This window comes from Labrus bergylta, chromosome 7 (genome assembly GCF_963930695.1).
Source record: "Labrus bergylta chromosome 7, fLabBer1.1, whole genome shotgun sequence".
In the NCBI taxonomy this organism is placed as follows: domain Eukaryota; kingdom Metazoa; phylum Chordata; class Actinopteri; order Labriformes; family Labridae; genus Labrus; species Labrus bergylta.
The window spans coordinates 15,784,279-15,808,802 of NC_089201.1; the positions used below are offsets into that span (position 1 = coordinate 15,784,279).

At 41.1% G+C, this 24,524-nt stretch overlaps 1 protein-coding gene across 2 annotated transcripts; it reads left to right on the top strand.

Annotated features, from left to right (window-relative positions):
- The first annotated feature begins 6,398 nt into the window (after nucleotides 1-6,398).
- On the top strand, nucleotides 6,399-23,118 carry abhd2b (abhydrolase domain containing 2, acylglycerol lipase b). 2 transcript variants are annotated; one of them, XM_020636477.3, is made up of 12 exons: nucleotides 6,399-6,556; nucleotides 6,830-6,959; nucleotides 7,856-7,945; nucleotides 8,290-8,520; nucleotides 10,137-10,312; nucleotides 12,697-12,864; nucleotides 15,596-15,779; nucleotides 15,944-16,036; nucleotides 16,909-17,010; nucleotides 17,103-17,172; nucleotides 18,036-18,120; nucleotides 21,115-23,118. In XM_020636477.3, the coding sequence occupies exons 4-12, from the start codon at nucleotides 8,309-8,311 to the stop codon at nucleotides 21,339-21,341; spliced, it is 1,317 nt and encodes a 438-aa protein (XP_020492133.1). In that variant the 5' UTR covers nucleotides 6,399-6,556; nucleotides 6,830-6,959; nucleotides 7,856-7,945; nucleotides 8,290-8,308; the 3' UTR covers nucleotides 21,342-23,118. The 2 variants fall into 2 exon arrangements, with proteins under 2 accessions (XP_020492133.1, XP_020492132.1); XM_020636476.3 differs by lacking the exon at nucleotides 6,830-6,959 and having other exon boundaries at nucleotides 6,400-6,556.
- Nucleotides 23,119-24,524: the final 1,406 nt, after the last annotated feature.

A 24,524-nucleotide genomic window follows, 5' to 3' on the forward strand; every position in this document is an offset into this window, starting at 1 on the left:
GTTGTGCCAAATCAATTTACTGCTGACAACTAGTATACCTACTGCTACTGATTTGGAGAGGAGCTGTTTTATTGGGCAGATGAAGTCATCTGTTGAACAAACTTGTTTTCACTGTCAAACATGAGAGAAAATATTGGCATTGTGGGAGTCTTACACCAAAAGAAGCCATGACACAAACATCAGTATCGGAATCAGCAATCGGCTATTGTTATTTCTAACACTGGTATGGTATCGGCATCAGACATGATCCCAATGGTTGGGCACACCTCTACAAAATACATCTTGTGGTGATAGGTCTTGAAATCTGGTTTTGACAAACTCTGGTGCTTTTGTCAGGTATCTTATCTAACAGACGAGGTTTAACATTTCAAGATAAACAGAAAAACTCAAAACAATATTAATGATCATATTCAGAAGCCCCTTTTTCATTAAAAAAAACACCACAATTATTTTGTATTCAATGTCTTACAGATTTAAAATATATTTATGAAGTGTGCATAGTACTGTGCAAAAGTCAAAGGCCACCATTTTTTTATCAATGTTATTGTATATTATCATTTTATTTCCTCTGGAAAGCACCTGGTTGAAACGTTTTACAGCATGACAACAAACACAAGCACACTGCCAATTCAGTGAAATCATATTTGGAGAAAAAAACATTTTTAAACCGTCGTGGACTGACCTCCAAAGAGTGCAGACATGAATATTATAGAGGCAGTATGGGATCACCTGCACAAAGAAAGACATAAATTACATCCTAAACCAAAAGAAGAACTTGGGGAAGTGCTGAAGGAAGTCTGGTATATTAAACCAGAAGATGACTTAAGAACCAAATCAAGACAGTCTGCCAAAAAGAGTTCAGTGCAGGTGCAAAGAGCAAATGGGGGTAAATGGAAAAATGGACTAGTCTTCTGACTACTCAAAACACTTTTACACCTCAGGTTACACCTACACATTCACACACTGATGGCAGAGGTTGCTATGTAAAGTGTCCATCAGGAGTAACTAATCCCATTCATACACATTCATACACCGCTAACGAAGCAGCAGGAGCAACTCGGGGTTAAATGTCTTGCCCAAGGACACATCGGACATGTGGCTGGGATCCCACAGTAAATACTGAATTTAGCCTACAAGCCATTTTGGTCTGAAAATTGTGTATTGTTTTATATTTTCTGGTTGTGTCTTAACAAATACATCATTAAAACTGTCTTAAAACAACAAACGTAGTGCACTTTTGAAATACTTTCATTGCTATACTTCTTCTTAAGCACTCTCTCCATGTCTCCATTCCCTTTTCTTAAACAGCTCTGGGAAAATTCCCATGATGGCCCCATGCATGAAATCCTCCTCTGAAATGCAGATTAAGGCCGATGTTTTTATTGTCAAAAGCCGAAAGGTTCATCTGTGGGCGTTTCTTCATCCGAGATCCTGCAGTGGGTCAGAGTTGATTTCTCTGCTCCAAAAGGGAGTGGGTGTGAGGCAAAGGATTGTTGTTAATGGGTGTGAAATCCAGTCCTCTTGTAAAGATGAAAATACTTCAGCACTGCTCCAATTTGAGGAAACAAAAGTGGACTAAAAATAACAACAAAATCACTATATGATACCTTGCCTTGGGGGTATCATTGTAGCCAGTATCCCTACCTTTTCCTTTAATTTAACAATACTTTCGGTTGAGCTCTACACACTTTGATTGGCAGGGTAAAATGTGCCCTTGTGTAGCCTAGTAACAAGCCAGAGTGATTAAAAAACAGCTTTAAGTGGTCTCACGCTTGGCGGCCATAGCTCAAAAAGAAAAGTGAAAGGCTCGTATGCTTTGATGATCTGTTCTCCGTCTTGCTTGCTTGTTTCTCTCTTCTCCTGCACCTTCAGATCAAACACAGTTGAACATGATGGGTCAGTCTTGAAGCTGTGCTGTGTGAAACATATAGGCCTTTTTCTCATATGCTGCACAGAACCAAAAAAAAAAAAAAAATCCCTCCCCAGATGACCTTCTCAGATCAAAGCTCACTCTCAAGCTATATGAAGCGGTACCAAGCTCCTCTTATACTCCCACTCATTAGTCTGATGGGCTGTAAGTCAAACAGAGCACGGATACACTGTAACATGGGAATTGAAGGACATGACTTTAACTCCTACTTGAAATAAAAATGAAAACGTAATCAAAGTGTAAGTTTCTCTTTATAAGGTCAAATATCTCTCTCTCTCTCTCTCTCTCTCTCGCTCTCTCTTTCCGTTTAAGTTATGTGTTGATGTTACTGCAGAAGGTTATTTAAGGCTGTTTACAACAACACAAACCCAGAACATGCAAAGAAACTTAAAGCAGCAGTATTTATGACAGTACAAGCTGCTCCTGCTAAATGAATCACACTGCATTGTACTGTGTACGAATTGCAGCACATGTTTTAATCCTGAAGGATATTTGAAGCAGGAAATCTTAACAAAGAAAAATGGGTTTATGAGACTGACAAAGAACACTTTATTGCATGTTGTTTTCTATCTCCCTCTTTGAGTCTGGATTACCAAAAAGGCAAACCAGGAGACGGCCCCCAGGCCCCAGACTCTTTGTGCGGCCATCAAACATGATTTTTGACAATACTGTGTTCAACGTCATGAACTAAATAGTGAAGGCTCTTAAATGACCCCGATCTGAGGCTCACATTGTGTGGGAGAGACCAGACTTTAAAATCTACTTCTAAGACTTTAAATTCTCTAAAGATAATGTGATTTAAAAAAAACATTTAAATCCATCAATGTTACATCTACACATAACATTATGCACAATGCAATCATCCTTTCAGCTTTATTACCGACACTGTGAACCTGCTCATTATACGAGGTGTACGCTTTTACATTTCCACACAAACTGTACTGAGGTTAACAGTTACAAGAGTTATAATGTACACATTTTCAGTTGTATTTATTGTATTCTATTGTTGATTTTAGTCGATTCTTAACTGGCTGTATACTTTTTAAAATATCTTTTAAATCTTCTCTGTATTCTTATTGTTACGCCCCACCATAAGGCGTCCCTGTGGGGCTGACAAGAAACAACAATTTGAATCAATGAAGCACATTAAAGACCGCAACAAGGTCATATAGAGCAGGTTAGACACATTAATCCATCATGAGCACAGCACTGAGCAACATTTAGCATTGATTGATTGATTGATCATATCGCATCGTTTTGGATCTTATATCGTAATATATCGCAACATATCGCTTTGCATGGTTTTGGATCATGTCCTATTGTAACGTGTCGTATTGCATAGCATAGCATAGCATCGGATCATGTTGCATCTCAACGTACTGATCGCATGGCTTCACATCGTATTGGATCATATAATACTGCATCATATTGTGGCTTTTGTTCGAATTGCAAAACATCTTTTGATCCTGAACTCTATGAGGGTATAATGAGCATTAATGCAAAAAAAACAGTTGGTCATACAGTCAATCAGTCAACCTCTATTTCTATAGTGCCATTTATAACAAAAGTTATCTTGAGATACTGTAACACAACATCAGGTAAAAGACTGTACTTTCTCATATAATATACAAAGACCCAACATGAATCCATCATGAGCACTAAGCAACATTAAGCAAAGTGACAAAAACTTCTATAAGAGGCAGAAACCTCGAGCAGAACCATAGTCATGATGAACAGCCTTCTGCCTAAACTGTGCTGGGCTGGTAGAGTCGGAGAGAGGGAGATGCAGGAAGAAGGAGAAGGATAGAGACAGTAGCTCTAGAAGTATGATAACTTACGTTTAAAGAGGACATATTATCCCCCTTTTCAAACAGTCCCCTGTGGTCTAAATGAAACATCTGTGCTGTGCTTTGGTCAAAATACAACATGAGTCAAGCACCAGAGGAGGTTTGTGACCCTGTATAAACCAGCTCTCTCAGGGGAGGGGACGGTATTTTTTTTTTTTTACCAGAATCCCACTGTGACATCACAAACTGAGAAAATTTGAAACAGAGCATTTTTCTCTGTGTTGTAAGACTTATGCAGACCACAAACAAAGGACTTGATGGGTTTATTTCACATTTTGTGGGTCAGAAGACACTCAGGTTACCCAAATATATGTTCCAAAACACTGTGAAAATGGATATTTCATAATATGCCCCGTTTAAAAAAAAGTAAGCTAAGTAGTTAAGTTGTAAAGGCAAACACAAAACTCATCGTGCATCATAAAAAAGTTGGTAGCAGACACCATAAGCCCCATGAATACATGATTAAGGTTTAAAAATATATTCAAAGTTGATGTTGACAGCGAAATGCAGGGATAAAAGATCTCCTGCAGCTTTGCTTCCTGGTCCTTTCATCATGCTGAAGTCTGCTTAAACACCTTTTCCTTTTTTTGCCTCATACAGAGTGTCAGTTAAACCCCTGAACATCCAAATTCAACAGGCAGAGCGTCTTAGACTGTTTCATCCGCACAGTCATGAAGCCATAAGAACAGATGAACCAGTCATGTGCTCTATGGTTGACATAAAGCAGCCGTCAAGTGTAGTGAGACTCTGCGGTGGATACAGCCTCTGATGTTCCTCTCTTATCACACAAAGCTTCTTCTCATGACTGACCCTCGCCCAATCTGAGCCAGACGCAGAGGTTAATGATGGTTAGATGGAATTTAAATGTGACAGAAGCCTTTTTGATCATAATCCTCAATGTGGAGTGAAGCATAATCCCGTAAATTTGCACTCTGTGAAAATGTGGTTTAGAGCAGTGGTTCTCAACTGGTGGGTCGTGGAGCTGTTTTCAGTGCCTGGGGAAAAATGGTTTGTCAAAAAGTCAATGAAGTGCATTTTAAACATGTTTTTTTTCTTCAGTTTCTTAGTTTTGTAACGTTTGGTGTATACCTTCTGAGGGCAAAACCGCATCATATTTATTAAACAAATCTGACTGGTCAAAAAGTATCATAAATTTGGGTCACAATTTCTGAAGAGGGAGTTGATGGTGGGTCCTGAGGTCAGAGTAGTTGGGAATCTCCTAAAGAGATGCGTCAGAGCAGTCAAAAGGAGTGTCAGCTAATTCTCACTTCTGTTTTCCATTTCACAACCTGAGTTATTAGTCTCACTTACCGTAATAACAGATAAGGATGTGAGCATGATTGAGAAGGGAAGTAATTAAACTCTCCTTTGACCACAGAGCAACTGAAACTTTGGACGCTCACGGGCCATGCAGCTGTTTTTTTTTTTTTCTCATAAAGCTAACAACAGAGTGTGGGCATCGACAGAATCTCGCGCTGTAGTTTATTTAGGACTAAAGAGTGTTTGTTCAAGAGCAAGACAAGACTGATTGATCCTAAAAAGTAACACATCAACAGACAAACGTTAATGTTTCTCTCTGCATTTACACCTTTGTCTTCTGTCTTTTAACCTGATGATGAGCAATCAATCAATCAATTCAGCTATATTTAACACCTTTCATACAATTTGAACGCAATTCAAACCCTTACAGTGATTGAAAAACAAAAAACAAAAGATAAAATAATGACAAAACGTGATACAAACACAAATGGATAAAGCCTAGAAGTTAGACAAATGCACAGCACAGTAAAGCTAAAAAATAAGTTAGTCCTAATGATGATTGTGATCGAAATGATGATGAAAACACAACATCCATTTTAAATGAGGGGATGTTTCTTCACGAAAAACTGTGTAAAAGTACTTAAATAGCATGTGAGGTTTCTATAAATTTATCAAAGGCAGTACATTGTATTTCCCATGAGTGGATGGCGCCCTCCAGTGGTTAAAATACACAATGTGAAAGAGTTTGGCAGATCACCTGAAACTGTGAAGTGACACAATATCACCTGTGTATATTCTGCTGCTATAGAAAGAAAAATTGCTTGCTGTTAGTGTTGTTGTCATTTCCCTTAAAAATGGCATCTTTCCTGTAGGCCTACTTAAATTACCCCTGTATAATTCTACCAATAAACTGATATTTATATAGACAATGAGATCTTTTGTAAGTTAATATGAGCTTAATCAGAAAAAAACATTTTATTGGCTATTACTGATTGAGGTAATGTATTTAAAATTATATTCAAAAGGCTTCTGTGCGACAATGCGCATTGTAAGTCTGCAATAGACGGACTAATGAAGCCTCCGCGTGGTCTTATTACTGTAAATTACGCCTCTCTAAAGTAGGAAGTAAGCGACACCGCTGTTTGTTATGCTGCATTTCCGACGTGTCGGAGATGTTGGCATTACAAGCTTGACGAAAACAGAACAATACTCAGGAGGCGTAAGTTGACATTATCTATACGTAAAAATAACGTGTATGTGCTTATATAGAGAGACAATAGCGATTAAAGCACTAAAGCGTGTAAAGAAATAGTTTAACGTGTTTTTTTTAATCGTTTGTGATGAACGTGAGTTGAAGAGGCTGAAAATCGGAGCTTTATAAGAGTACCTGAATGCACCGCGAGCTCGCTGCTGGTCAGTTAGCTCCGCCGCTGTAAACAGACGGTTTCGGGAGACTGAGCTGAAAAACTCCGGATGAATGCGACCAGAACTCTAGCGGACTCCTGAAAACCGCACAATGGTAAGACCGTAAACATTGTCCGTCTACTTTTAAAGTTGTTTTTCACTTCGTGTAGTGTTTTTGAGGGGTTAAAGTTAGTGTGAAGTCCCTCCAGCTTCACCTCGCCCACTTTAGGAACAGCTTCACCTGAGTGTCAAACAAAAGGGTGTAAGAAACTCAGACCACTTGTGACTCGTATTTAAAGCTAACAGGGACACAGCTGCCTATGTTTGTTCTGGTCTGCTCGATTCTATTTAAGTTTGTTTTTGTATGTTCTGCTTTTGTTCCCCACAGTTCATACAGACTTGGGAGACTTGGAAAGTTTTGGCATTTCTCTAAATTACTCAGACTATTTGAGCGACTTCCAAGATTATATCGCCTTTGATTTTAACTCACACCTGTCTGCGTGTTATGTCATTTAAAGGTTAGTATGTACGTCATATCGTATGTATATATATATAATATGTAATTGAATGAAATAAGTTGTTGATTGCAACTGGAGAAATCCCCCAGGGCAGTTTCAACACTATTGAGAGAGGGTTGCAACATATTAAAATACATTAAATGCCATTTATAACATTAACTGTTTGCATAGCTCACTATAAATAGGTATTTTCCACAGTGATATAGGCTATTGTAAGAAACATTTTAACATCACTGAATGATGTATTTGAATGATGTATTAGTTTATATGGTCATTTAAAGCTCCTTTAAAGAGTTTTTACCCGGGTAGGAAACAGACTCTGTTGACCTGTATGATCTAGAAGAGCAAAAAAAAGATCATCAGGGAAACAATTGATCGTTTCTATAGTATGAGTGTCAGGTGAGGCAAAACACTTTCGACTGAGGCAGGGTTCACTAGACTATTTTAGAATTGCCCCCAAAAAATAATAGCCCGATTCCAGGCTTGTGCATCCGATAACTGGGCTTTAAACTGGGATGGGATTGGAAGTTTTACAGTATTGACACAAAGGTTTTGGACAATTGCGCCACTCTTAAAAAACCTACAATTTTTTTTTTTCCTGTAAAAGAACAGCCCTTGTTTCAGCGTGTCTTACAACTTCCTGGTGATTGTTAGACTGAGTGTGTGCAGCATGAGTGCCAACTCTCCAGCACGCTACTGACGGTGATATAAGACCTGCTGCACCCATGCTCAGATTCCTCTACATTTGAACTAAGTCCTTTTCTGTCACTTTCTGCAGGGAGACAAACAGCTGGGTTCCTGTTTAACCGCTATGCCTTTTTCTTTGTTTGTCTTAACCCGAGGCTCTGAAACCAAGAAGTTTGAACAAATATCCTTAACTGTGTGTTTGTTTCCAGCACTGAGTGAACCTTATCAGAATTCAGGTTCGCAAAAGAGGAACCACAACAACCACTGTTTTTTTTTTTTCTTCAAAGTTGGACAACAAGGTGGGTAAAAAACGTTTCTATTCCATAGAGTGCATCTGTGATTGTTTGGTTTATGATGCAGGAAGTCCTTTTGGTTGTTTTGGAGAATCCTATTAGTCAGGATTTGAGCCGGTACTGGAAGCCAATATTTGTATTGTTTCCCCCTGAAGGACTGAAAGAAGGCAAATACATATAGCATGTTTATTCCTTTACTTTGTCTATTTTTTTCGCCTACTTTTGAATTTTTATAGACTTTTAGGAGCAGATTTAGTTAGTGAGGATTCTTCAAAATATCAACAGTCTGTTATCACTGGTCTGAATAAGTCATAGTAAGTAAAGTGCTGTCCTGCCCATGCTTCTCACAGGTCCTCTCCGGTGTCCAAAATGACCACCCTGGAGGACACTGACATGCACACCTTCGGCACTGAACTGCCTGCTATGTTCGACGGTGTGAAGTTAGCGGCAGTGGCGACTGTCCTCTACATCATCGTCCGCTGTCTGAACCTGAAGAGTCCCACAGCGCCGCCGGAGATCACCTGTCAGGACACGCCGCTCAGCCGCTACCTGCTCAAGTCCTGCCCGATGTTGACCAAAGAGTACGTGTTTGTCGAGATTTAGAGCTGGAGCCATTCAGCAGCTTCTGCAATGATCATTATGGTCTTGATCACCAGAGATCAACCGCAGTAATTTCGTAAATTATGATATAGACCTTTATCTAACGACCTCTGATAGATGCCAAGGAGAGATTAAATCAAACTACATGTTGAGAGGTTAATTGCCAGGGTTTTTTTTTTTTTTCAAGATTGCTGTTAAAAAACCGACAAGATTTAGAGAATAATTATGAAAAATATAGATTTGAAGACTCCTCTAGGTTCGACTCGCGTGATTTCACCTTAAAGGCATAAAACAGCGTCCAGAGTTAGTGTTGTTTTTTAGCCACATCATTGACCTTTTTAACAACGCAGCTTTTTTTTCCTCCGACCTTAGACTCAAGGTGGAAATCTCGTCTGTTGGTCTAATATTAAAAGAATATCCATCTGATGTTTGTCATTTAAACACTTTTCCATTTATCAGCAATTGGGAAAATTCCTGTCAGCCCTGTGATTGGCTGGTGAACAGTCCAGGGTGTAACCACGCCTCTCAGCGAATGACAACTGGGGTCGGCTAATGTTAGCATCAATCAATACCCTAGCTACCATCACTGTTTTCTTTGAAAGGGAAAGGTGTAACCTCGTAGTTAACAACATGTTTGTGAGGAGTGGTTGAATGCTTTCTGTGTGTAAGCTGCTTTTGATTTAAAGATAATGAGTTATAAAATCAGGTGCTTCACTTTGATAGATGGCCTAATGTTACTCAAGAATTTACAGCATGAAGGAAAACTTCTGGAGTTCTCCCCGATGTTAAAATGATGCAAACACACTGACGTTTGGACACAGCAGGTGTCTTCCTCAGAGTCGCTCTTTCTGGTTGTTAGCCCCATGTTTAGTCCTTTTAGAACAAGTGTGACGGCCCAATGAGTCAAGAAAAATCTCAACATTATAGAGACGTGAAATGCAACCATTTCCGACAATCTACTTGAGGCAATTAATCAGATTTGCGTAGCTAATTCTGGAGCTACAGAGTTCTCATTTAACTGTATGTAGTCTCCAATGACTTTAATGTGGAAAACCCCCCTCTCCTTTAAAGTTCCTGTTAAAGTCTCTAAATCACTCTGTTTTTGGAGTGGGAGAGCAGAGGCATTTCAGTTTCTTTTTAGCGTAATGTAAATGCTTTTGTTCAAGGTAATGCTCTGTGTTTCTGTTTCTTTGCTGTTCGTATTTCAACATCCATTAATTGCTCATGCAGTTAATCCTATGGACTAAGGACTCGGGTTGCTTAAGATAGTTAAGCTTTTAAAGTTCTTCCTCCCTCACAACCCACTCTTTCTTTTCCTCTAAAACATTTAGTCATCAGTGGGGAAAGTTATCTAGAGTTACATGCCTTGGTGATATAAATATTTGAACCACAGCTCAGGATTTAAACTCAGTGATGGTCAGCCTGCAGATTGCTCTCCCTGCCCGTGGACCCCCCCCCCCCCCCCCCCCCTCTGGGTTTCTTGGTATGTGAGTCCGTCTGTAGGGAGGAGAATCTCTGCTGAGGCTGAGTCCAGACATCTAAGAGAGGTAGAGGTTTCAGCTGTAAGGTAATATGAAGCTCTTCTCCTTCTCTTCAGATACATTCCTCCCTTGCTGTGGGGTAAGAGCGGTCACCTCCAGACGGCTCTGTACTGCAAAATGGGACGCGTCAACACCCCGACGCCCTGCGGGGTCCGCAAGTTCCTCCCAATGCACGACGGGGCCACAGCTAGCTTTGACATCTTTGAGGCACGCGGAGAACACAGCACAGGAGGTCAGAAGCTAAAACTGAACACATGTTTGGGATCACACAACTACTGATCTTCTGTCATGACTTCAATGATTATTCTTTTGATGCACACATCAACTGCCAGTCCCTCCTGTTTTTGTCACTTATCTTTTTCTGTTTTCACTACTGCTTCCTCTTCTTCTTCTTGTTGGGTCTTCTTGACTTGACTTTACACATACATAGGTTCAGTCCTTTGCCAAAATGCCTGAGCTGGCTTACAGTATTTTCACACATGCTCAAAACTTGAGAAAACTTCCTGCAGGTGTGAAGGCAAACAGCCGACGTCTTCACTCTAAATCTTTACTGTAAGGCGCTTTTGTTCACTCGTTGCATGAAGTGGCCATGAGCCGACGTGTGAACGCAGCAGGAAATATTCAGATTATATCAATCAATGAATCAATCAAACTTGATTTGTATCACAAAGTGCTTTATATAAAAATAAATGAAACAACAACAACATGACCCCCAGCCCCACAATCCATAAACAAGGTAAGAAGAAACTAAATAAAAACAGGTACTGACGGATGAGGAAGCACTATCATAAATTCTGACCACATGAATGCTAACTAAACCAAAATGTTGTAGTGTGTGTATAAGTTTAGAAGAAATAACCTGATACTTTGAGCTGAAATCTATCACCGTTTTCATCATAAATCAAATCCTAATCGTCTGTGCTCAAATAATTTCTACAGTTTTTTTTTATTCATCGAAAACTTGAGCTCAGTGTGTAAATAATCCTGTTATTTAAACCTCCAATCATCATGAGGTACGGTAAGTTCAATTATGTAGGGAGTTAAATTAGCAGGATTTATTCTTTTCTCCTTGTACAAAGGACAGGTTTATACATTTTCCTTCTTCTCACCTTTTCATTCTTTGTGTAGGCCAAAGTGAAAAGAAAGTATTCCTCTGCATTGTACTGCTTAAGCCGAACGAAATAAAACAAATGAAAACAAATAAGTTGTTGACAGAAATGAGAGTTTCATGCTCCTGTAAACTTTCTCAGTCAGTGGAAAAGAGAGCAACTTAAACCTGGCTCACACTGCAGGGGTTTTAAAATCCTTTCCATTATTGAATTCGGGCAGCATCACACACATCAGATATTCTTCTTCATAATCTTAAACATGCTCACACTATAAAATATGAACATCATGGCACATCACTGACTACAGGATTTCATTAAGATTATCGTACCCGGTGGAGGAACACACCACCTCAAGTAAAAAAGCGAGCTGGCACTTAAATTTGTGATTATAATATTTTGTGCAGAGAGAAAACAAAAAACACAAGTTTTGGGTGAAAACATTTCTGGGACATGGACAACATGGATTGTATGTTTTTTCAGTGAGAGCTGAAGGTAAGATTGCACAGTTGTCCGGCGTCCTGCTGTAGGTCACCACTACTACTACACTTTACTGTCCTCCCTCCTCTCTCACGATTATTTTAGTCACACTCGACTTCAGACAGACTCTTTTCATGACGTAATTTTCAAGATTTTTAATTCTTGATATCAAACTTCTTGAAATAAATGGCCAGCACGGACGTGGGGACGTTAAAATCGGATCTTTGTAAGAGTGGCATTACGAAATAATCAGTTCCGAGCAGCCGTGAATCGGGAACAACCCTTTGATTGTTGGAAAGGAGGAATCGGACCTAAAATCAGCCCGACTATCCTGCAGTCTGAGCGAGGCTTTAGAAAACTAGTTTGTCCCTTTTTGAACAGCCAATCTTTATTTAAAAAACAATAGATATCTCACAATCTCTCTATTAGGAGTAAACATATTTTACTGTTTTTCCATTTTGTGCTAAATGAATCCTTGAATCTAGTTTGAATTCTGTCTTTCTGCCTTTCCTTTGCATTGACAAACTACTTATAGTGTAAAATCATTTTAAGTGACTCACATTTCTCTTTCAAGATCCTCCTGTGGGGTCTTTTATGAGAGCGTTCAAGATGATAACAGGATGTTATTAATGGTCAAACCTTAGTTTAAGACCTGGGTGAAGCAAATCTAAAATCTAAGAGCTCCTCAGGAATAGTGCTGCGTTAACTTAGCTGACATTATATCACTTAAATGTCTGATAATAAACTTCTAAATGCTGGCGCACACTCTACACCTGTGTAGCAGCTGTAAATTCTTTCTAGACGTTTTTATTTTGGGCCTTTTCTGAGCTTCATGTGTGTTCAGATTAGACTCAAACTAAATACAGTATGCACGAGGAGGACTAATGAACTCCCCGGAGTGAGATGCTATGCAACCAATTTAATCAACACACACACACACTCACACTCATGAGATCCCTTTTTGTGCCAACGCATGACTCCTCTTTGTTTGTTTCAGCATGTGTTTCCTCTTTGTTTGTGTGTATGTCAGATGACATCACCATGGTGATCTGCCCTGGGATCGGTAACCACAGCGAGAAGAACTACATCCGGACCTTTGTGGATTACTCCCAGCGGCAGGGTTACCGCTGTGCCGTCCTCAACCACCTGGGAGCCCTGCCCGACGTGGAGCTCACCTCGCCTCGCATGTTCACCTACGGTAAAAACTGAAATATCACGCATTCATGAGCAGTCATCGACGTAGTCTAAACCTTAACCTGGAAGTTCACTTCATCTCTGTTTTCAGGCTTAATCAAAAATTCAATTCAATTCAATTCAATTTATTTGTATAGTGTCAACTCATAACAAGTGTTATCTCAAGACACTTTACAAAAAGCAGGTAAAATACCTTACTCTTTGTCTGTTAAAAACCCTTTTCATGCATACGTAAATCTCCTGAAAAACTCCGGAGATTTGGCGACCCGGAGGGACTTAAGGCTATGTGTGAACGGAAACAGCCGCGTTTTTCGCGTGGACTTTACCCGGAGTTTCTCCGACCAGACCCCTAGTATTTTATCCGCAGAAAATCCGAGTGAGCTGATGTCTGAACGCGGCAGCATATACTCCGGAGATTTCAATTCGAGCCAATGGAAAGAGAATGATGTTTATATACAGTGACTGCCTAAAGTGTCTGCACGCGATGACTACGATCTCCGTGCACGTAATTAAACAGCTGCGGCAGAATCTCCGGAGCGGTCCTCCTGCAATTATCTAGATATTATCTGGAGTCCATATGTGAAAACGGCTAAAGAGAGCTAAGATAAGGGAAAGCTAAACTTAACAGCTTTCAGTTCTGTTAAATTTCAGATAGAAATACCGGGGAAAAACTACTTTTCGAGACAGGACTAGGAGACCTGTGGTATGAGTCAGGACATTTCCATGCACAGTTAGTAAAATGGGTACTGCAAGCCAAGAGAGCTGTCTCCCCCGCCCCCTCCTCTCTAGAGTCGATGCTCACACAGGTTGTCATGTGGTGGAAACTGAAGCTTCAGTGTTTAGCCAGCTCTGAGTCGGTCTGTAAACCTTCCTGCGTTCTAACCTCTCTCCATTTTTCAAAAGCATCTCCAATATTGATCCTAGTTTGAGCACGTTTCTTCTCGTGGAGCTTATTAGAAACATGCAGAGGCTTTTTAGGTCGGGGACAATCACTTTTATCTGAACCAGTTCTTCCATCACTGCAACACCTGTTGGTTTGACCTGATAACTGCTCTCATATCTGGCAAACCGAGGGGCGTCTAAAATGGCCGTGTCGGAGTGGCCTTAAAGCCTTCTACCTTCTCTGGTCCAAACAAATCCAGATCATTCAGGACCAGAATCTAAAGTTAGAAGGAGGACATACTGGCTGCTGCATTGTTGTCAGAGAAGCCAGCACTTCAACACAGCATGTTTCCTTAATGTCTGATCATACAGGAAGGTCATTTTATCATTTCAGTTTGTGTCAGGTTGAAGCGTAATGCTGGAGTTACTCACCACATTATCTCGGGGTGTTGGTCGGACTTGGAGAAATTCCACTTAGTATTATTTCAGTCAGACTGTTTAGTCATACTTAAAAATAAAATGACTTTTTCTAAAAGCAGGAACACAAAACATAAAGTGAATTTTATGTCTAGTGCGCTAGAGGAGAAACATTGTACATTATCACGCTTATTTCACTGCAACCCACTGTAGGAGCCATCATGTGTATTTTTACCTCGGTTGATTTTTTGTTAGACTTGACAAAGAGGTGAGTGGGTTTGAAATATTTTCAGTTGACCGTCATCATTATCTTTTGGTCATCACCGTAATCATCATCATCTTTTGGACTGTTTAGAATTAGTTTTTCACTATTTTGACCTACAATCCAAACCTATAAACCTACAATTCCAATGGAATGACAACATCCACAAAAGAGTGGAGAACAACATACTGACGCGCAGAAAACATAATGCAGCCGTTTAATTACGTGCACGGAGATCGTAGAGGTCGCGTGCAGACACTTTAGCCGGTCACTGTATATAAACATCATTCTCTTTCTATTGGCTCGAATTGAAATCTCCGGAGTATATGTTGCCGTGTTCAGACATCAGCTGACTCGGATTTTCTGCGGAAAAAATACTAGGGGTCTGGCCGGAGAAACTCTGGGTAAAGACCGCCTGAAAAATGCAGCTGTTTGCATTCACACATAGCCTAGAGTCCCTCCGGGTAGCCAAATCTCTGGAGTTTTTCAGGAGATTTCTGTATGTGTGAAAAGGGTTTTAGTGGTAATAACTCAGAATAGACCAAATGTTTCCATTCATAGTGAAGTCAAACGAGGTGAGAGGGAGCTCACAAATCACCACAGAGTCCGATGGAAGTTTTCCACTCTGTATTACATTTATGTTTTACTCCTTTTACCCAAGGTTCATGGGAATGTTTAGACATATAACAGAGTGTTTCTGCAAATTGATACCATGAGAGTAAGTTCTCCAGAGTCTCTGATATGATTAATAAATACTTTTATCACACACCACCTATTACCCAGAAGCAGCTCTGATCCCAGACTCTGGAGGACTATAGCATCCTTTAGTGGACTCTGTTGCTCCGTCTGCTACTTGTGCGTCTTTTTTCACGTCTTACCTCAGTCTGCTCCGTCTGTGTCAAGTCACAGCTCACAGGCTGGCTCAGACTTCCAGAAACTCCCTGTCAAGAGTCCTTTCCACGATAACAGCACCCTGTGTTTACATCATCCCTTACATAGATCCCTTTGATAAGCATGTTGTCATATGGTGAGCGGGATGTTTGAGGGAAAACAAACCCTTTGCTGCCAGGCTTTGTTTCCTCATAACATCCCGCTCACTGTTTATGATCCCTAACCCAGTCGCCTTACCTTTGTTCTCTACCATATGTTTATTCAAATGTCTTTCTTTCTGCAGGATGCACGTGGGAGTATGCGGCCATGGTGGGCTACATCAAACGAGCCTTTCCCCAGACATCGCTGGTGGTTGTGGGCTTCAGTCTGGGGGGAAACATTGTCCTTAAGTTCCTCGGTGAGAACCGCTCCAATCAGGACCGAGTGCTCTGCTGTGTGAGCGTCTGTCAGGGATACAGCGCCCTCAGGTTGGTCAAACAGAAGATTAACGATTCATTACAGCAGAATAGGATTCCACTTAAAATGCTCCAGTTTTAAATGTTTGCATGTTTGTTGCTTAAATACAAGTGGTCTGGTGTTTTTTTGTTCCTCCTGTAGTTTGTGCATGAGTTGTGTGTTTGTGTGTCCGTAGGGCCCAGGAAACATTCCTTCAGTGGGATCAGTGCCGGAGATTATACAACTTTGTGTTGGCGGATAAAATGAGGAAGCTCATCCTGTCACACAGGTGGAGAAACACAACAGCGTATTACAAATGAACACATGAAGGGTCAAAGGTCAATCGTTGAGGTCGCTTTATTCTGGTAAAGTAAAAGCCAGTTCTGCTTACCAAAAGTGGCCCGCTAGGCTCGAAGCCAGTGAGCCGATCTTCTTACCAATTTAAATTTTGAGAATAGGTTGAGATCGTGTCGGCCCCAAGACCTCTAATAATTCAGACAAAACTGCGAGACTCTGAGCGCCAGGTATCCTGAGGGAAACTTCGGAGGGAACCAGCTATTTGATGGTTCGATCAGTCTTTCGCCCCTGTACCCAGGTTTGCGCATCAGGACCGCTATGCGCCTCCACCAGAGTATCCCTTTGGCTTCGTCCAGCCCCGGCATTGCTCACCATCTTTGAGGAATCTTACTTTATTTTTAATGTTGCCTGGCAACTCTTTAATCTATCATGGCAACTCTGTTTTCGACTTCAGAAAAAATAGTATAATTTACTTCTTTCAAAATGATCCTCAGTTTAGCTCGCTGGCTAACTATGATGAAGTGTAGTCATAAGTAGCTTAGTTAGCTTGGTAGCTGACTTTGTGTAAACTGTTTGTACAGGTATATACAGTACTTAAATTTATATGAACACATACTGAAATTCCTTACAATCTCTAGAATTATTATAACAAGATCTTTTTTGTGTCTTTCAAATTTGGGAAAAAGTCTCAAAAGTTGTGCACAAAAAAAGCCTCATTATGGATTTGCGTTAGTCATGGTTTGGAGGTGATGAATTATTATAAAGGGAGTCTGACACTGGCATACAGGAGCGAGAGCTTTACAGAGAGATAAAGACGTGTCCTTCCTGCCCCGGTTTGTTAACTATCATTATTCTGTTTATCAGGAACAATCTGCTGAGACTGAACTTCAGCAACATCGGAGACGCAGACCTGGGCCGGCTGTGTGCAGCCACGTCTCTGATGCAGATCGATGACTGCATAATGAGGTAAAGTTTTGGATACTGAAAGCGACTAGCCCATCTCCATGACCGTTAACCTTTTGTTTAAATGAATCCCATCACATGTTTTGTCACGGCAGGAAGTTTCACGGCTACAGCTCTGTGACGGAGTACTACGAGAACGAGAGCTGTGTGCGTCACATCCACAAAGTGAGTAACAGACATGTCTGTGTAACAGAGCAGAACTATTAGGATTACATTTTCTTTTCAGGAACACCCCCCCCCCCCCCCCCCCCCTTCTGATATTAATCACATAATTATCTGGATAATTAAATTCATTCAAAGTATGTCTCCAAACAAGGCCCAGATGTCCTCTGATAACTAATCCTGGGAAATGTAAAGGATATGTGTGACATGAAAATCTCTCTTGTATGTTTGAGTTATATAAAAAGATTGAGTCCCTCCCGCAAAACAAGAACAAGAGCTGGAATTCTTTTATCTTGTCTCAGCAGAGTCTGGATCAAAAGCAAAGTCTGGCTCTGTCTTTAGCTCTAAATATGACGTACCAAACACCTCCATTGCTCGATAGTTTACACTTTTATTTGTTATTATTTATGGCAACTCTGTTTTCAGTGTGTATATATATATTTATTTTTTTTGTTTGTTTTTTTTGTTACACAGGCAGTTTGTGGTTTCAGAGGAAGTGTGACTGTTTATTTGAACAGTTTTGAGTGTGAGCTGTTTCTGTTGGTTGCCTGGCAACACCAATACCTCTAAAAGTCCCCGAGAAACCACAAACTGTCACCTTGAAGAACCGACACAGGAGTGCTGTCAACCCCCTCATGTAACTCTCGTATTATGAATGAGTCCAACATATAAAGATAAATTCTACTTTGACGCTGATTTTACTTGACCTCCTACTTCTAAAAAAGCTTTAAGAAAAACTTCCCCTTCCTGTCGTACTGTTCTTCCTACCGCTGCAGAACTTCACTACTTCAATATCAACACCTGAGACGATCACTTTCACACATCACTTTGAGTGTAGACATTAAAAAATGATCCATCTTCTCCAGGTCACTGTGCCTCTCCTCCTGGTTAACTCCTCAGACGACCCGCTGGTTCATCAGTCTCTTCTGGCTATTCCACGCACACTTGCAGGTATGTGTGTGTTTACAGGTAAAGGTCATTTTTCAGTGGTACGCCATTATGCATCGTCAGTGTGTCCATTGATGATTAAAAATAAAAATCGTAACTCAGTATTGTCAGAAGTTTATGAGCCGTTTAGCAGCGGAGAAACAATGTATGTTAAGCCCTTTGCACACATGCACTAGTATCTGACACAGACTTTTCTAAATCCCCTAATTCACACTTACCCTCCCAGCAGGAAGTTCTCTTTGTTGATCAAGTGGGTTAGAGTCTTCTGTCTTCCTTTTCTTGGTTAAACCCCAAGAGTTTGGATCAGTCACAAAATAGGTGACACACTTTAAAGGAGCAATATGTTTCTCTGCTATCTACAGTTTAAAATGGGTACTGCAGTCCAAATTCAAAACATTGTAGAGAGCTGTCTCCCCCCGCCCCTCCTCTCTAGAGTCGATTCTCACACAGGTTGCCATGTGGTGGATACTGAAGCTTCAGTGTTTAGCCAGCTCTGAGTCGGTCTGTAAACCTTTCTGCGTTCTAACCTCTCTCCATTTTTCAAAAGCATCTCCAATATTGATCCTAGTTTGAGCACGTTTCTGCTCGTGGAGCTTATTAGAAACATGCAGAGGCTTTTTAGTTCGGGTACAATCACTTCTATCTGAACCAGTTCTCTTGCCCGTTTCCATCGCTGCAACACCTGTTGGTTTGACCTGATAACTGGTCTCATATCTGGCAAAGCGAGGGGCGTCTAAAACGGCTGTGTGGGGGTGTCTTAAAACCGCCTACCTTCTCTGGTCCAAACAAATCCAGAGCATTCAGGACCAGAATCTAAAGTTAGAAGGAGAACATACTGGCTGCTACATTGTTGTCAGAGTAGCCAGAACTTCAACATAGCATGTTTCCTTAATGTCTGATCATACAGGAAGGTCACTTTATCATTTCACTCAGTAGATATCTAACAGGAACATTATTAAACATCATCATTCATATCATCAACACAATCATTCACACTTTGTTGAAACATTAACAAGGAAGTGGTCCAGTAAGATCCCCTCTACGAGTCTAGTCATGCAGGACAGTAATGACGCTCCACTAGACTGTTGCCATAATGGCTCGTGTGTTGTTTGTTATGAATATTTTGTGGGTTTCCTTGAAAACGATGACCTCAGCAGTAAAACATTGTTGTCCTCACAATGATACAAAGTCAGACTAGGAGGAGAAAATGAACCTGAGTCTAAGTGTTGAAAAAGTCTTGTCGGAGCTTTCTACTCAACACCGCCCGGCACAGAAAGTCTTGTTGAATTTTTCAGGGCCATGTGATACGGCCGTGAGAGAGAGAGAGAGAGAGAGAGAGAGAGAGAGAGAGAGAGAGAGAGAGAGAGAGAGAGAGAGAGAGAGAGAGAGAGAGAGAGAGAGAGAGAGAGAGAGAGAGAGAGAGAGAGAGAGAGAGAGAGAGAGAGAGAGAGACTGTGTAAATCAGTGTGTCAGACCATGTCAAGTGAATTCTAAACCTGTTTCCTACTTCAAGGAGACATAAACACACAACGTTTCTCTTTCCTAAATGATCTTAGTGGATTCTTTTACGCTCTGTTACATTTGGCTTCTTCTGTGTTCTTTACCTGTCACTTTACCTGCTGCATATTGTTTCCATTCCTCTTTTTAATAACATGGTGAAGCCTCTTCACCATGCAGAAAATGTAAACAGACAAGAGGACAAAGTTGAACATACTGCAAACATGACACCCAGATATTTGTCTAGGGGTCTGAGGCGACCAAACCGCCCTAACAAGACAAGCACATTTTTAGACTCAATGTGACTTTAAGTTCAGCTCAAACTGGATTCATAACAAGGTAGATGTTTGCTAACGTGTTAGTCATCGGGGTTGAACACTCTCTAAGTCAATGAAGTGTATCAGGGTTGTGTTTGTCTGAGGTTACATGCATACTCATTTGTTTTACTATGTTCACACTTAGAGTCCACTCTATGGGTATTTGACACTGAAACACGGCTGACCCTGTTTTAGTTTGAATATGTTGAAGCAGTGGTTCCCAAAGTGGGGGTCGGGACCCCCTGGGGGGTCGTGAGACACTGAGAGGGGGGACACGAGATTCCTTCCAAAACCATTAAAAATAGCATATCTTATCCATTAATGTGAAAAATAAAACGTAGTAAAATAATATTATGTGTTTTGGCAATAGCGTGTGCAACATTAAATGTTTCTACCACCTCCAGGGACAATGGGGGTCCCCAGTTGCTATTTGGCGGGTAATGGGCTGAAAAGTTGTGTTAAAGTATGTACTGGCAGAAATAGAGACATAGGAAACAAAGACACATAATCCTGAATGAGTCTTATCAATCAAGTCGTGTCCCTACATGATTCGTTGCACCTCCACCATCCGACTCTTTTCTAGAGAACAAACTTCTTTAGCATTTTCTACCAGTGGTGAATTGAACATGAGGAATGAATTACAGGCCGTGTTGACCTTGTATCCGACCTACACGAGGGCAGAGTAGATCTTTGTCTTCCTGCAGATTCCTGACCATCAGTGCATGTTAGCGCTAACTGTGCATAAATGGTCGGATAAGTAACATGTTTGTGTTTTTAACGAGGGCTGAGAAAGTTTTTGAAAGCTGCTGGAATCCTTGTCTCAATTTTGAAGTTTTTATTAATAAGTGTAGATGGCTGAAACATGATGACATGTAGTCTTTGCGGTGTGTTCAAGTGCAGTAGGCAACATGAGGCGAAGCCACAGTCGGCCTTCGACGCCACTAGTTCTTGGTGTGTCAGGGCCTTAAAGTGACCAAAGACAACTTGTTAAAGATTTAAACAAACTCCTTCAGGATGCAAACCCTTTCATCTAAAGATTTTGAAGGTGAAGTCGAGGGCAATTGGACTTTTAACCTCCCACTTTTTTTGTTTTGGGAGGATGAATGTGCTGGCAGGAAAGAGGTTTGTAGCCGCACTCGAAGAGTTCATACTTCTCTCGTCTTTCTTCTTCTTCTCTCCATAGAAAAGATGCCCAACACAACATTCGCCCTGACCCAACACGGGGGCCACCTGGGCTTCTTTGAGGGAGCCGTGCTGTTCCCCGAGCCACTCACCTGGATAGACAAGGTCATCGTGGAGTACACGGACGCCATCTGCCACTGGGAGAAGAAGCGGCCGGCGTGCCAGAGGAGCAGCCACCCGGGCATCGACTCCCGCCTGCAGAGCACAGCGTTGACACCCAGTGGGTAGCGAACACACATGTCAGGAGAGAAAAAAACAAACGACCAAAACACATTAACTCAGCCTTCTGTATTTTACTCCGCTTCAGTACTAATGGCCTTACAGTTTAGTGAGCGTTTCTGGTAAACGCAGGGACTCCTTCAACGAGCAGGCTGAGTGGAAACGGGTACACAGAGCTGTTACATGAAACTCATTTAATATAATAATACTGGAAAATGTAATATGACCACCCCCCCCCCCCCCCCCCCCCCCAATTGAGGCTGAATTGTTCCTTCCTCTTGTTGTCAGCTTAACTCCAACGTAACACGAGTTCACCCTCTGCTGGCTCTTGGCAGCTGTGCTTCTTGAGTCTGGATGGTGAGGTTATATAAGAAGCCAGCGAGGGTCACGCTCCAGGCATGTGTCCTTTGAACCTGCGTGCAGAAACAGAATACAAGTGCATGAACACTCCGATGTTACAAAATGTCCCCGTGGACAATCGGTCTTCAGCCTTCAAATCTAAACGGTCATAACTCGTGTTACCTCTCATTGCCAACATCGTACACAGTTTTATTTCCTCTATGATGACCTGCTCCTTATTATGACCACACATAAGGACCTTTTTCTAACAGTGCTGGATACAATGTACTTGATAACTCAACATGGACTGCTTAGCTTTCTAACAAGCTGATAAGAAAGTGCAAACTGGACAGCGACAGTAATCACATTAACTCAGAAATTTAGTCGCCGACTCTCAGAGTTTATGCAACTAACGGTTAAGAGGACCAAAGCACTCTATGTTTTTTTTTTTGTCTGAAGTTGCTCAACTTTGTACTTTTAATGACGCCGTTTCTGCTGCTGCTGCTAAAACAATCACATGGCTTTGGCTTACCTACAGTGGGGATCTCATATATATATATATATATATATATATATATATATATATATATTTTACTTGGAACAAGGACTAATTGATTGGTTGCACAAGTGACCAAGATTTTTATTTTTAAGCTGCTTATGCCCACATACCGGTGGGTGGTGTTTGCTACATAAATCAAATGAGTTTAGAGGAAGTAAAGAGAGGGAAATGTTTGCTACACTCAAGGAGGGGGAAGACCAATGCATGCTGGGCGCCGGTAGCCTAGTGGTTAGTTAGGGCGCCCCATGTACGGAGGCTGGAGTCCTCAAAGCGGGTGGCCCGGGCTCCAATCTGACCTGTGGCTCCTGTTATTCCCCACTCTCTCTCTCTCCCTGATTTCTGACTGTCCCCTGCCCACTTTAAGTAAAAGTAAAAAATAACCTTAAAAGACAACAAAAGTCCTCCCTTTGTTGTGTCATCTCATTATATATCGTATATTTCCATGAGACATTTGCTGTAAAAGATCTCAACAATTGATGAAACAAGAGGTGAAGTTAATCTCATTTTCTTTTGTTTCTCCTTCCTAGCGTCTGTGCTCATGTTTCACATGAGTCACTGATTCATATGAGCAACATCCTATAAAAACAAAAACTCCACCCAGGGTTCATGCCTTGGAAATGAATCATCAGATTTGATTTAACTGTAACTCTATCTGCCCTATAAAAAAAGTACCTTTGATCTGGAACAACTTTTATGTTCATGCTCGTGCAATATGTCCCAACTTGAGACAACTTGGCCTGCACTTTACTGACCTTAGAGTTCCCTTTGTTTTGTATAGCACTGTAGCCTGTGTAACATTTAGAATCATACTGTGTTTTATTCTGATGTGATGACGAGCCATGTCTGATTGTCATCTGAATCGATTGTTAATAAAGGTTTTGTACATACTCTTTTTTTTCTGTCTTGTTTATCCTCGCCTAGCTGTAACCTCAGGTCCTGAAAAATGAATCCAATGTGGAAGTGCAAAATCCTGCAGTTCATCGAGTGTCCACTAGAGTCTGGCTCCAAGAACAACAGAAGTCATATACACACATGACTGGCAAAAAAGCTGTTTTTACAACATTAATTAACATGCTTACAGCCTGGTACAAAAACAAAATGGGTCTGATAAGTTTTTGTCCTCATGGGCACACACTGTACGGGCATGAACTCACTTGTGAAATGTACTTAAGTGCGTTTTTGTGAGTACTAAACTTCAGTATTACTTCTGGGGAAACATTACTTTTGACTCCACTACATTTCTATGAATGTTCTCGTTACTTTTTGCTCTGAAGTCAGCTGATGACCTTTTAGTTTCTAAATATATCCCGAATCAGATCCAAAAGACATTAAGCTGTGTTCGTTTAGTTCTGTGTGTGGCCAAGTGGTGTTGCCGTACCTGTATGACGGAGGTCTCCATGGTTGAACTCCACTTAGACTTTGATATACTTTAGTAATCCCACCGGGGGAAATTAGTTGCTACACACACAGGCTGAAATACACAAACAGGATCCTGTGGACATGCACTAATGAGAGATGTCAGAGTGAGGGGCTGCCCCTGAGAAAGCGGCTCAGGACTTGAACCGGTGACCCGCCAACTCGAGGCCCTACAAACTGAGGTGCTGCTTCCCAATTTAGTGGAATAGAGAAGTTGTCTCAGAGGCCCCTTTGTTTTGATACGTTTCAGTGTATGTTTGCTGCTAGCACGGCTGCAGGGAAGATAATGCTGCACACTTTCAGAGTTCAAGAGGCCGTGCACCCACTGACAAGCCTGGCTGACATTTCCCCTGCTCATCACGTCGTTCTGGTTGTTCCTGTTATTGCTCTGTTATTTTTGAGCTTTAATCTGTAGCATGTGAGTTTTAAAAAATGTCAAAAATGTTTTCTAAACAAACATAACGTGGCAGAATGAACACCCATGTACTCCTGACTGCACTCATGCATTGTAAAAAATACAACGATGTTTTTAGAGAAGTTAGTAACTTGAGCAACTTTCTCTTGTATTGGAGTCATATCTGACCAGAACTGTCTATACTAAGGTCTCATTCACAAAGCATGCTGGCATTGATATTCCAGTTCAAACCCACCCATAAAGCTGTTTGGCTCCGTGGAGTTTGATCTTGAAATGAGACTGAAGAGAAGCTCTCTGCACCTCCACTCGCTGTGCAGAGCTGCTCTCTCACACTGACGGAGCTCTATTCAGTCCACATTTAGAAGCCGGTCGGGGAGGAGACCCTGCCAGTCACAGACTGATTTAACTCCTGATTATATTTTATTATTATTTTATTTATTTTATTTACAGATGAGATGGAACT

Coding starts and splice junctions, on each gene's coding strand:
- abhd2b (XM_020636477.3), top strand. CDS start 8,309: ATGACCACCCTGGAGGACACTGACATGCACACCTTCGGCACTGAACTG. Junction 10,313..12,696: donor CGGAGAACACAGCACAGGAG/GTCAGAAGCTAA, acceptor TGTGTATGTCAG/ATGACATCACCATGGTGATC. Junction 17,173..18,035: donor GTGTGCGTCACATCCACAAA/GTGAGTAACAGA, acceptor CATCTTCTCCAG/GTCACTGTGCCTCTCCTCCT.